The sequence below is a fragment of the Lactuca sativa genome, chromosome 3 (assembly GCF_002870075.4).
Source record: "Lactuca sativa cultivar Salinas chromosome 3, Lsat_Salinas_v11, whole genome shotgun sequence".
NCBI lineage: Eukaryota > Viridiplantae > Streptophyta > Magnoliopsida > Asterales > Asteraceae > Lactuca > Lactuca sativa.
Genome location: NC_056625.2, coordinates 77,311,744 through 77,326,723, shown reverse-complemented (window position 1 = coordinate 77,326,723; position 14,980 = coordinate 77,311,744). Strand labels below are relative to the sequence as shown.

At 35.8% G+C, this 14,980-nt stretch overlaps 1 protein-coding gene across 1 annotated transcript; it reads right to left on the bottom strand.

Moving 5' to 3' along the window:
* Positions 1-12,293: 12,293 nt before the first annotated feature.
* Positions 12,294-14,211, bottom strand: LOC111912571 (palmitoyl-acyl carrier protein thioesterase, chloroplastic). The gene is made up of 6 exons (XM_023908301.3): positions 13,730-14,211; positions 13,494-13,627; positions 13,289-13,402; positions 13,037-13,205; positions 12,882-12,950; positions 12,294-12,783 (listed from the first exon to the last, which is right to left on the bottom strand). The coding sequence occupies exons 1-6, from the start codon at positions 14,075-14,077 to the stop codon at positions 12,436-12,438; spliced, it is 1,182 nt and encodes a 393-aa protein (XP_023764069.1). The 5' UTR covers positions 14,078-14,211; the 3' UTR covers positions 12,294-12,435.
* Between the last annotated feature and the right edge of the window lie 769 nt (positions 14,212-14,980).

Below are 14,980 nucleotides of genomic sequence, written 5' to 3'. Positions count from 1 at the left end.
CACTTAATATAACAAAAAACTCAAACATGGGATGAATAACACTCAGGCTAAGACCTTTTTCTCACTTACTAAGAAGTTCATGACCATGAGAGAACCATATCAAGCTTTGGAGTTCCTCAAACCCCAAGAGCATCCAAGAATTGGACCAAAACATCCAAAATGCGCTCAAACATCAAACAAGAAACACAAAGGTCAAGATATGAACTTTATACCTCCAATAACTCAAAAATGTGGAGAAGATGTTGGATTCAAGCTTGTTCCTTGCTTCCTTGCGCCAAGATTAACTTCTTTCTTTTTCAAGTTTCACTAAAAGAGAACATTAACCTCAAGATCAAGCCACCAAGCTCATTTCCATGGATGAGAGGCTAGGGTTTCGAAATGAAGGAATGGAGGCTGAAGAAGATGACCTAGAATGGGGGGTTAAGATGCTTAAATATAGGAGAAACCCTAAATATATATAGGCTTGGACCTGAACAGCTGCCACGCCGTGGAGGCCTTACGTCACGCCATGGTGGCTCCATAAAATGTGCGTTCCTTTCCGACATGGCCATATCGTGGGTATCCTTGCACCACATCGTGGCACAATGTTTTCTTCAAAACCCCATCTTTAATCCTTGACGATAAAAGGATTAACCAACCTGGAACACGGGTGTTACATTTTCATCCTTTGTCTTCATTAGGTATATCCACATCACACGACTAAAGTCGTCGACTAGAAGCAGAAAGTACCTATATCCTGATGTCGTTGCAGGTGTAATGGGACCAAAAAGATCTCCGTGAACAAAATCGAGTTTCTTGCTTGCTTTATACGTGGCTTGTAGTGGATATGACATCCGTGTTTGTTTTCTAGCCAAGCACCATTCGCACAGAAGAGATGGATTGATAATTTGGGGTAACCTATGGACCACAACATTCTATGACTTTAGTTTAAGAGCACTGAAGTTTACGTGCCCTAACTTCCCATGCCATAACCAATCTTCTCCCTTCCTTCTCCTAACAAGCATGTCTTCTTTACATCTTCCAGTGTAATTTTGTACAATCATGTTTTCTAATCGTTTTACTTTCATTAGTAGTCTTCCAGTTTGATCATGGATCAATAAGAATGACCCAAGTATCAAGATTCTATCACCTATTTCTGCTAGTTGACCCAAGCTTATGATATTGTTGCATAGAATTGGGATATAGTATACTTCACTCAACAACCTTTGTTCTCCATTCTTGCATTAGAAGAGAATCGACCCTTTTCCTTCTGCCCTCACCCTTAATCCATCTCCAAAACGAACTTATCCTTTTATCGTCTTGTCTATTTCATAGAGTTTTTCTTCTTCTCCTATCATGTGATTGTTGTCCCTATTATCCAAGTATAATATCTTGGATTTTGTCGCTTCATCACCATTTTTTCTTAGTTTTGGAGTCACCCGCTTTTCATTCAAATACACCTCCTCATGCACTTCACCCTTACTGTATGCGGATTACAATAAAGCAGGTTCTTGATCATCGTTTCTCTACATCAAATTGGCTCCCTGAAATGTTTTTTTTGCATGGGTTCTTGCACTCTGCTGCATAATGACCTTGTTCTTGACAGTTGTAGCACATCACTGTGATTTTGTCTTGACTTTTCGTGTTACATCCTCCATTGCGACTCGACTGTGATCCTCCACCATAGTGACCCCCACGGTTTGAGTTACTTCTCCCCTGGCCTCTACCATATTCACTACTTCAAAAAAATGATGTTACATTCTACTTTTCCTATCAATCAGCTAGAAATGTGGAAACACTAAACCATTTAATTGCTAGTTCCTAAAGAAAAGGGAAAATGACCAACATGGCCTTTGAGAACATCCTACATGAATAAACTATATAAACTGGAAATAAAAACATAAATGGTCTCCAAACCTACTGGATTATACCAACATTATACACCCAGTTGCAAAAAATAGGTTTCATATTTTGTGGTTTTGCTATGAACTCACGGGTCTAACTTTTTTAGTGCATCGAGCCATTCTTCCATAACTCTTCTCCATTATTCTATGCTTTAAAAATCTTCCCCAAAGGTCTCTAGTTCTTTTAGCTCTGCTTTTTCTATCAACAATGTAACATCGCCGTTTTCTTACTATATTATTATTATTTCTCTTTAGATTATTATTAGTTCACAATAACATTTCTTTTTTCTGGTTTGGCTTATGGGTTCTTCCTAAATCTTCTAGGAGGAGTTTCAATCGGGTGTCTCTATTCACTACAAGAAAAATACCCTTTTACGACGCGCAAACCACGACACTCATTGATTTATGTTACGCAAAAGAGAGTGACATTAAAAAATTGTCATCTCTTCAAAAAATTGAAGGATTTATGTCGCACATTACTGAGTGCCCTTAAATTAGTGTCTGAATAAAAACCAAAAAAAACACGGAGGGCACCTATAATAAAACGCGTGTCGTCTAAGAGTGTCGCTTTATAAATTTTAATACAAGGCGCGTTCCATCCTTTAATAACTAGGGGGAAATGAAATCCTAAAAAATTAAAAACCTCGCCTTCCTTTTTTCTTCTTTCCTTCTTGCCCTAATTATTGGCTCCTTCCTTCCCCCTCCCGACATTGACTGCCACCTTCTTCTTCCCTCACACTTTGACCATTGTTAGGTACCATTCCCGGTCGTCGACATCGATCAAGGCAACAGTAGGCACGCTATCTCCGAAGTTATGAGGCAACGACGATGGTTCCAAAGAAAAAAGAAGCAAGTGGGGTCGGAAATGGGAATGGGAATGGCTTCGCTCCCTCCCTCCTTATTTTCTTTTCTTTCTTCACAAATTTGAATGGAAATGGGAATGGCTTCGCTTCTTCTCTCCTGAAAGGGGAATCTTGTAGCTTTTTGTTCTTCTTCCACATAATTTTGAGTTGTCAGTAGGGGTTTTGTTCAAACGAGAGCCAACTGGCATTATTTCGTTCTAGGGTTTGAGATCTTTTATCTTTTCAAAAAGGGGATGTTCGGAATACCCAGAAAATGTGTATGGATATGGAGATCTGGGTATTTTGAAAGCAACGGTTAATGATTGTGTTCTAGGGTTTTCTGCGTTTTCATCAGATTCTTGAGAGAGTCTCTCATGGCGACCACAAAGCATGCTTATAAGCTACGTATTACACTAAAAATCATTTTCTATGGTACCACCACCTAGCCTCCGATCTCTCACCGCCAAGGGTCTCTGGCCATCTTCTAAGGCTTGAAGGAACCTTCTCCATATTACACTAAAAATCGTTTTCCCCCTCTCCTCAATCTTGTTCACTTTCACCTTTACAGTATAACATTGTTAATCAATAACCCCCACCCCTTTGGTGCGATTTCTAGGGCTCGGATCAACATCTCCTCTACCATTTCATTGAACGCCATTTCAACATCGAGGTAAGCAGATCATAATTTCGGTTGGATACAAACAAGTTATGCGAATTGACATCTGGTGCAGATAGTCTCCGTCTAAGACCGCTGGTTGACCTCACAAGCCGTGCACTTGCCCGCATGATAAAAGGAACATCTCCTGAAGAAATACGTCACACTTTTCATCTCCCTGATGATCTTACAGAGGTAACACCAATAAATTATTTATTTATTTATTATTGTCAATCACACATTCCTTGAGCAAATTGTTTATTGCAGGAAGAAAAGTTGGAACCTTTGAGAATCTGGACCAATGATCCACATATCCGTCTCTTAAATAGGTTATATGCAAGAAAGAGAAAAGAATTAAAAATCAGAGAAAAAGCAAAGGTAAGCAGCTCATAATTTCTTTTATCATAATTTCTGTTATCATCCATCTCTTAAATTGCAATCACACATTCGGTTATCACCGCCAAGGGTCTCTGACCATGTTGTAACATGTTGTAGTAATTAGTAATTTAGTATGATATCACCTTACAACTAAAATTACATATATACCCTTTGCAGATTCCAAAGGTGTTAAATTACATATTATTATTATTATTATTATTATTATTATTATTATTATGAAAGACTTCAAACATGTATGTTGAGTTGAACAATGGGATAATGGAACAATGGGAGAAGAACTTTTCAGAGTAATTTGCATAATTCATGGTGGTTTACTGGACCCCATATTCTGGAGTTATACGATCCAAAGAGACAAATATAAATAATATTAATGATTATGTGGAAGGGGACAAATACTATGGAGCTAAAGCAACAATGAATGTTTGGGAACCAAAAATACAACAATCAAATGAATTCAATTTGTCACAAATTTGGATTTCAGGTGGCTCTTTTGGTCAAGGTCTTAACAACATTGAAGTAGGATGGCAGGTATAAAAATATAAATAATATTAATGATTCTTGATTATGAAAATGAAAATATTCTTCCATTATTCAAAGTCCATTTTAATAAATAAATTTTTGATTATTTTCAGGTAAGTCCAGATCTTTATGGAGATAGACTATTCACATACTGGACTGTAAGTACAATTACAATACTTGTACCTCGTGCACTAGATATTGTACATACCATTATTTATGGAGATAGAGGGAGCATTCACTACAGTAGCTGCAAGTTCACCCCTTAAAGCTCCAACAACAGCTTCAGCAATTTCAATGGCAACTCCTTCCTGCATAGTGATTATATACAAAAAAAAATGAATCATTTTCTTTAAAAATTAATCAAAACAGTTTGTATCTTTAAGGATTGAGGGTTATTGTTTTTAAAAATTTACAAGCCTGGGCTTCCATGGTGCTAGCACTAAAATGAGGAGCAACAATCACATTCTCATGTTGTATCAGCCTGTTATCTTTTGGTGGTGGCTCTACAGGGAACACATCAAGTGCAGCCTGCAAAATGCAATTGACCAAGTGAGTTGACTTTTTCTCTTTCTCTTTGCAAGTTTCATATTACTGTTATTTCTAACCATATATATATATATATATATATATATATATATATATATATAGAGAGAGAGAGAGAGAACAAAAGTTCAATGCTATAATTGACAAAAACTTAAAGTACACTGCTATGAAAGGATAATGCTATATTCCGCAAAACATCATTTATTTGTTACTTTTTTTATGTGTCTGCATGTGTGTTGCTGTTTGTGTATAACAGAAAAAAAACACCTTAACATACACACACGTATTTATAACTCATAAACATTATAAAAAATGACCTTTATAAAAAAGAATTGAAACAGGGATTACCAGCAAAGCATCGGACTTGTATCATCCGTGTCCATCATCAATTTTCCATATAACTGCAATGAGAAGTGGATATACCAAGAGAAGAACACCTGCAAAAGAACAAAAAAATTCTTTAAACAGACACAGATAAAAACAACAAAAAAACAAAAACTTACATGATCATTGTACGGTAACTGATCACAATTCTTTATTCTAACATATGCGATTCAGTTTCTCAACATATATCACAGAAAGATATATATATATATATATATATATATATATATATATATATATATATATATATATATATATATATATATATATATATAACAAGTTTTTTCTTTTTGTTTACATCACAGGAAAGATGTAGTCTCTTTGATGCTGAAATTGGCACCGCACCTCTATTTCCTAATCTTGGTAACATACTTTTTTTTGTTTTTATTTCTTACTATAATCATAGCTCAGTTTATGTTATATTAATTTGATTTTTTTATTTGTTTTGATGAAAAGATTTAAGAGTTGCAGTTGTAGTTGTTAAACGTGAGGATGATCGAAGGCTCTTTCACAATGATACAATGCGAAAACAAAGAAGAGAAGTCAGTGACAGATGGGTATGTATTATATAATCAAAACACTATAATTATAAATATTTATTTTTTTACTAAAAATAAATTATTTGAGTTAAAATAGCATGAACAATTTCAGTTAAATGGGGATGGTAATTCTGAAAATGGGTCCCATAGATGTGTACAGTATCCATTTTCAGTAAATGAGAAGGTTGTTATTTTTATTTATTTCACTTTTTTTTCTATGTGAAAATATACTGACAAAAAATACATTACATGACATGATATGTCGGTTGAGTAGCTTTACGAGTTCTTATGGGTGGTGTTAGATGGAATTGTGATGATATACTCTCTAGTTCATAGGATCAAGAATTGTCATTGTTGATAGCTTTACAGGTAATATTTACAATTTGTATGAGGGTATTGTTGTCATTTTGATTGTCATTGTTTAAACACACAACGGAAATTGGAAAGCGAATGAAAATGACAAGTGATTTTGTGTTGTGTTTACAGGGTTGATGAAAGCGAATAGCTCTCGAGTTAGAAGTGGAAAAGAAAGCTCAAGCCGAAAGAGATAAGATGCTGAAAATGCAAGTGTTGTATTCTTCATTTCAATTGTTAGTATGAAACATAGAGTAGATTAGATGAATGCAAATTTATATATTGTAAGAAATAGAATTGTATGACATTAAAGTTTATTCAATGGATTGTATTTTTTTGTATATGGTATTTTATTTCTATTATGACACATAAAATGCAAATTTAATTTAAAAATTAATAAATATATAAATATATATTTTTTTTAAATATTGAAATTTACGATACGCAAAAATGTGTGTCATCTTCATTTATGACATGGCCTTTCTTGACAGGGGCTTTCTTGATACGCATTGCGTGTCATTAACACGCGCGTCGTAAGGTTACGACACGCGAATGCGTGTCGTCTTCCTTTATGAAAGGGCCTTCCTTGATACGCATTGCGTGTCGTAAACGCGCGTCGTAATTGCGCGTCGTAAATGAGCGTTGTAAATGCGCGTCGTCTATAGACAACGCGCAAAAGCGCATCGTCTCTCTTTATGACAGGGCCTTCCTTGACGCGCATTTGCGCGTCGTCTGAGCCTTTTACGACGCGCAATGAGCGTCGTAAAAGGCTGTTTTTCTAGTAGTGATTCTTCGTTAACCTTCTTATTCTTGTCTTTGGTACACACCTGTTTGGCAAGGATTCTAACCATCAGTCCATCATCCTCTTCCACATCTTTTTGAGAGTCTTCTGTCGTTTCTTTGAAGACACTTAAATCTGGTAATCTTTTCTTGTTAGGAGACCACCAACAAGAAGCTTAATCGAACACCACATTTTGAGAAGTGTAGAATTAATTTCCTGGTTGTTGGATGGTAACAAACGATTTCATATTCGCCTATTGATAACAAATATTTCTGCCGGGTATCTGTTTTTGCTTCATTGCTTCTACCGAAAATCGTCAAAGAACAAATGACCTATTTCTGCCATGTATCTGTTCTTCCTTTTGGACACTATTTTTTTGGAGTGTTGTATTTTTGCTTCTTGGAGAAAGTCTAGGAAGTCGCCTGAAGTGTATTCTCTTGTGTGCATATTATTCAACGTTAAACAGAGTCTTCTATATATAGGCCAACAAATACATAAAATCAAGAAAATGTACTCCACTCTACCAACTACGCACTACCATTAATTACTCTACTAGACTAGGACATCCATGCGACAAGGTTTATTTTCTAAGAAAATAAATCAACTATTGAAGACCCATGTGATGGTGTAGCTTTGACATGATCAATTAAGAATACAGTGTAGTTCTAAATTAATATGATTAAAAATAGACAAAACTGCAAATTTGGTCCTTGTGGTTTGCCAAAACCTTTGGATGGGGTCCAAAAAGTTTCCATCTTGCACCAAAGGTCCAAAATCAAGGTTTTCATAGGTTTTTAGTCCATTCCGTCATTGTCCGTTTGTTTGGAGCCGTTAGTGCCATCACGTGCCCTCCATGTGAGGGCATTTTGGTCATTTTAGGTCCTTATTTTAAATAATATCATATTTCTCCTTTATATACATACTCATACGCAATCCCCTTCTTCTTCATTTTTATTTACAGAGAAGCAGCAAAAAGGGCTTCTTCTTCTTCGTCTCTCAAAGGGATTCTTCTTCTTCGTCTCTCATCTACTTCTACTGCTACGAGATTCAAAAATGGTGCTCTGCTTCTGTGGGAACGTTGCTGTTGTGCGAACCCCATGGACCTCACGAAACCCTGGTCGTCGTTTCTATGCATGCCCTAAAATGGTAAGCAAACTCATATTAGGTTATGATATTTCGGTAGTTATGCAATAACTCTTCTACTTTAATGTATTCTTGTAGGGATCCAGATGTGGATTTTTGGGGTGGTTCGATCCCCCTATGTGTCAAAGATCAACTGTTATCATACCAGGACTGTTGAGAACAATGAATAGGTATGAAGTTGAAGTGGGTCAGCTGAAGATGTGTTTGCTTGTCTTGTGGGTTTTGTTTATGTTGTTTGTGTTGTTTTGGAAATAGGAATTAGAGGTGAGGGCTTTTTTGTTGGTAATAACCACTTAAAAATGTTGTCTTTTGGTGCTAGAAGGTTTAATTGGGGTTTATATATGTTGTAAGTGTTGTCTTTTGGATCATTGTATATGTAATGCTTTTATGACAATGGGAAGTGTAATGGTTTTATCCTTTTATGAATATGAAATTATAAAGGTTTGATCTTGACATGATATGCAAGTGTAATGGTTTTTCTCTATGCTTGAATATGCAATTGTAATGGTTTTACATGCATACATTAAGTACATTGCCATAACATCTTCATGCTTTCACAGTACAACATAAACAAATAACAAACAACATTACCAAAAGGGGACCATAACAGATAAATGCCAAAACACAATCATTACCAACAAAGGGCATTAAAGTACATTATCAAAACATTGGAGTACATTGTTCCATAAGAGGGCATCAAAGTATATTATCAAAATGGAACCAAAAAAATGCAACAAAGTACCAACTAAAGTGCATTAACAAGTCTTCACAAACATAAAAAGTACTTAAACATCAATTCCCATCTTTGGCCTTGCAGGTCCTGGCATTGTGACCCTTTTGCTTACACTTACTACATGTCACAGTCAAAAACTTCCTGCTCAGTGATTGGGTTTCATTATCATTTTGATTTTGACTGTTTGCTTGCCTCTTACATTGCTGGATTTCAATCCTTTCCTCTGCTGTAATCCTTCTTTTCTTTTTTGGCCTGATTATAGCTTTGTTGTGTGGTGGAGGCACAAGAGTTGTTGGGCAGTCACTCTTAGGCCACATGGCTCTACCTTTGATAGGCTCCACCTTGAAGGAGTACATCTCTTTCCATGTATCAAGCCAATACACCTTATGCACATAGGTGTAGAGTTCTCCCACCTTTTCATTATTGTCTGCCATTTCATTTAGGCTTGCCATTGCATGCTTGCAAGGAATTCCAGTAAGCTCCCACTTTATACAACTACACTCCCTTTTCTCCATGTCCACCACATGTTGATCATTCCATGGACCTTTAACCTGATACTTTTGTCCCCTATTCCATTGTGCATGATACTTACTAGCTAGTGTTGTGTTTGCTTCCAAAATCCTAGTACCAGTTGGAGTTAATGGACCTTGACACTTGTTTAACACCTTCATCACATTGCATACTCTCTTCATAAGGTACTCTCTGATGAACTCCAAACAGCTGATAATGGGTTTGTCTCTCCCTTTAAGAAGTTTGCTATTGAACACTTCACAAAGGTTATTCAATAACATGTCTGAAATTGCCCTTCCTAATAGTTCATTAACAAAAGTATAGTTAGTGTATATCTATACTATAATAAAAAATAAGACAACAAATTGAGAAAATACCTAAAAAATGACTTCTAGCCCAATGATGTGGAGGGATTTTCAAGAGCCACTGATATGCTTCTATGTCATAATTCCTTAGCTCTACCATTACAGCTTCAAACTCTGGTATGGTGGTGGCTGTAGCACACCTCCAAAAATACTTCTTGTACTATGTAGTCTTATATAACTTCCTCATGTTCTGGTATATGTGTCTAATACAGAACCTGTGTTCTGCATTAGGGAATAATTGTTCTATGTTTTCACCAAAACAAAATAAGTAATTAGCATTAGTCTCTAATGAACCTAGTACGCAATATTAAATGTAACTATAGTACCTTCTGTCTATCACTGATAAAGGTGAAGTTGGAATTTGAATACAAGTCAAGATCTTCTGCAAGACACTGAAGAAACCATTTCCAACTTGAAGTGTTTTCATTTTCAACAACAGCATATGCCAATGGGTAAGTTCCATTGTTGGAATCAACACCAACTGCACTTAGTATTTGACCTGGGAAAGGTCCCTTCATGAAGGCTCCATCTAAGCCTAAAAATTCTCTCAAACCTACCTTAAATCCTTTCTTCAAAGGACCTAAACACACGTATATCCTTCTGAATTGCCTGGTTGGGGATGAAACCACAGGTTCAGAAACCACATCAATCTTTACAATTGTACCTTCATTTGTCTTTTGTAGCTCTAGTACATAGTCTCTCAAAGATGCATATTGCTTTATGTAATCCCCTGCAACATTTTTGGTGGCTAATGCTTTTGCCCTAAATGCTTTCTCTTCTGAAATACTAACTCCATAAGTTGATTGGAGTTGCTCTTGTAAGGCACGAACATGCAGTCCAGGATTAGCTTCAATCTGATCCATAATACGTTTGGAAAGAAATGTTGGTGTGCAAGATTTGATTTTTCGTGTTTGGAGGCAGATGTGTTTCTGATTATAGGTCTTAATAAACCAATAGTCTTGTTCACTTAACCTAGATGCATGAAGTTTCCATGTGCATTTAACTTTATCCGAGTTTACATCTTTACCCTTTACCTTTTTCCCAGAGGTAGGTCCACCTACCCCACTTGCATTTAAAACTACAGTTCCATCACAAACAGCTGTTAATCTACTCTTGTCGTTTTTTGTGAATGAGATATTCCTCCTTGTCTCTAAAGCATGTAGGTCAATTTTATCTTTCAATTCTTTCTTGGCTTTATATTTCTGCCCAATATGAAAAGCTACCTTGTGCACCTCACCAGTAGAACATAAGGTTTGTTTCCCCAGCTCTTTGATCATTTCTCTTCTTTTCCTATTGTCCCCTGAGTCATCACTTAGTGAATCCCACTCGTCATTATCAATTACCTCCAAATCCTCCTCTTCATCAGTATCTTCATTTCTTTGACCACCCAAACTTTGACATCCATTGAACTCTGCTTCTGTATCAATATTTAGATAGAAATCCTCCATGTCAACCTCAACATCTTCAATTATGTTGTCCTCATCAATCATAAAGTCACTATCTTCATCTTCACTGTTTTGATTCTCAAACTCAATGTCATCAGGCTCCTCTTGTCTCCACTCATCATTGAAAGGAATATTATCTTGGCCTTCAAACCCATTAAATGGGATGCTATCTTGGTCTTCAAACCCTTCAAAAGGTTGAAAGTTTGTCATTAACTCATCATCTATGTTGATGTTAGTTGAAAATTCATTGACTCCTTGAGGATCATTATCCATGACAACTCTATACCCCTCATCTGCAAATCCTTCTACACCCTCACCATTGGATTTGTTCATGTCAAGTTCTTCATTCATATCAATCTGTTTGTTTAACTCTTTTTCTGCATCAACTACAACAAATTCATCTGCAAATCCTTCTACACCCTTACCTTTATCAACTTCACCACTTGCCATTGTTTTTTCACCACCTTCCCAATCCAAGTTAAGCTTTCTACTACAAGACGATGCCCCTTTACTATGTTTCCAACCTTTAGACCTACTAAATTTAGGTGTTGCTGATTTGTATAAGGTTAATGCTAACCCTAAATCACCCTCACCAACATCAATTTGGATTGGAGTTACCACTTCATGAGCAACTACAGGTGATGATGGTCTAAGAGGACCCTGATTGTCCATGTCTTCTATTATAACCCTTCTTGGACCAGTTGGGGACATAAAATATGTTAGCAAGTTCGTTTGACCATGCTTTGTGTACACTTTAATCATTTTGTTATTATGGGTAACATACCATGAGAGATTACGCACATCATCATCATTACCTAATGCTCGGAGTCCAAAGTCAAACCCCATCCAAAGGTTTTAACAAACCACAAGGACCAAATTTGCAGTTTTGTCTTAAAAATATATATTTATTTTGAACCAAATAAAAAAATATATTTATTAATATATATATATATATATATATATATATATATATATATATATATATATATATATATATATATATATATATATATATATATATATATATATATATATATATAAAGATTTAACTAGAATAATCATTAATACAAAAATCATACACATTAATCAGTCTTTTTCAAATATCATTAAGATAATATTACTGTCAAATCACATTAAAAAAAAAGGAACAAGTACAAAATTGTTTCCATCGAACCCTTGAAGTGAGTCTCTCTTGGTATATACGAACACAAACCTTTTATTTCAAGTAAACACAAACATACATGACTTTTCCATACTGATTTTGAATTATATTCATTTTTCTGAAAAAGCCCATGAATTAATTATAAACCAGAAAGAAAAAGAAAAAAAAAACCCAATATTTAGCCAGAAAATGAATGGAGATTGAGCCTTTTCCTCCATGTGGTTTTCCCTCTAACGATTTCTTGACACTTTAACTCCTCTTTGACTTGAAGAAGGTGTGTATACCGAATCGTTCCTTCATTCATCAAGCAATTCAATAATCCAGCCCCTTGAATAAACCCAGCTCCGATCGAACACCTGTGCATCAAGTTTAAATCTTGTTCGTCGTCTTGAACTCCATCTTTAATGATCCCGACTTGTTCAGGTTCACAAAGGGATTCAACCACATCTGAGCTCCCACATTCCCTTCGGTATTCCAGTATGATCTCCGATAACTGGTAATTCTCCAAACATTCATCTGGAATCACCTAAATAAAACGAAAACTATGATATTTATCTCTCGTTTTCTTTCAGAAAACCAGGAGATGAACGATAGATATAAGACATGCGAGACTTCGTTCGTTACCTCAAGCATCCAGCCAACGTACTTGACATTGTTGACATGGCAGTTCATATCCAAATCGCTCCTCTTCGGCTACAAACGTAATGAAACCGGATTACTCATATGTTTACGTCTTTAATTAAAAGATCACAACAATTGAAGTGAGGTTTCTTGTTTACCTGTAAACCCGAGTTAACGTATCGTGCATTATCATCCAACTTGCCTATCTTTTCCGGGGAATCTTCTTTGATGGCTTCTTTTTTAATGAACCAAGGTGAGATTTCTGCTCTTACTTCGTCTGGCATTTTCGATAGACGTCGTGTTTTCTTGTTCATCATCACCCATGTGCTGCGATTAGTTTCAATGAAAACCCATCAGAGAAACTTTAAGAATAATGAGATGTACCCCATTCGAATGCAAGGATTAATTACCTTGTTGCTCGAGCGAAAACAATGCCAGTGGTGTGGCTTCTGATTTCCCAATCTCGTCGCATTCCATTTTTTCCTGACGCTCCAACCCATGTGTCGATTTCCAGTATCTCTCCCCTATATACGTACAAGAAACCATTACTTGAAATTTCGTACCTTTTCAACTATCTTCTATGAAATCCCATATTGTGTCTTTGAAAAAACTTACCAGATTGGATACTGATCGAGTTGGACTTGCATTCTTGAAACAACCCAGATGAGATTGTTCTTCATCATACCATGAGTTGCACCAAATCCATCTCCAAGAAGCCCAGACATCCATACGTGATTCAGCGCAGTTTCCTGCGTGTTTTGTTTAATAGTATATTACATGTAAGTTCAAATATTGTTTCCAGTGTGGTTGATTAATCCCCATAGAAACACAATTGATGATGATCATCAAACCTGAAGAAGGTTAAGAATGCTCTGAGGAGTCACGGTTTTATCCGTTCCTACTTCATAAGATCGAACCACGACTGTTTGTCTATACCCGACCCCATCCAAAATGATTACTCCTTGTCGAAAAGGGTCCACAAACTGCTTTTTAGTCGGGATAATCGCCCTCTCTAGAGCCACCTTTCCATTCACACCAACCATCGGGGCGGCAGACATGGTGGTCCGGCTACGCATCATGGCAGCGGAAGCTCCATTGATCATCTTGAAGCCACATATCCTCCGCCATCGATCACCACCTTCTCTAGTCAACGAGCTTGTTTTAAAACAGGTGACGTAAGACTGAGAGAAAGTGGTCATTCTGGAAAGATATTAAAAGAAGAGACCATTTGGAAAGTAGAAAAGGGTATTGGATGGTTTTTATAGAAATTAGTCGTACGATGAAAACAAGAAAAGAATTTAATGTTTGGAGACAAGAAAAAGGAGAAAACTTTGTTATAAACATGAATTGTAAATATCAATGGGATTGATTTGGTGGTTTGAATCATGGGAGGTGTTAATGAAAGTTTTCTCTTTAGTATCCATCGACGATTTGAAGAATAAAAACAGATTTCGGTTCCTAATTGATGACGATTTTGTGGACACCAAATTGCATTCTCATCGTAACATTTTCCTTCACTAAAAAATAAATAAGTTATTATCATTAAAAAAAATTATATTCTTATAATTAATCATATTAATTACTTAATGTTGTTAACTCCCACATTTATGGCCAAACATTATAAGGAGAGTTGGTATTTGATAAGGTGTCCAAACAATAAATGGAGGGTGCAAATCTTGTTAGGACTATAGTCTAATATTGAATATTATATTATTAAAAAAACCGCTAAATCGTTCGATTTTGAAGACGCTCCATTTTGAAGACCCACAGCCCTATCACACTCTACGTTATGTAGAGGTAAATTACGGAATCTCTCTAATAAATGAAGGTTTTTTTTGTCGCTTGTCATACTCACATCCATTTTGCCACATGTCATTTTGTGGTTATTTTGAATTAATTTTTATTCCACATGTAATTTTGTGGTTTTCTTATTTTATTAATTTCATATGGTATTTAAATTTAATAATAAATGCATATCAATTCTATTAATAGACTTTCCTTATAATTTTATATTTCTTATAAATTCAAAATTTTCAAATGTTTATATATATTTAATTGTTTTAAATACACCCATGTAATACATGGGTCTCACACCTAGTACA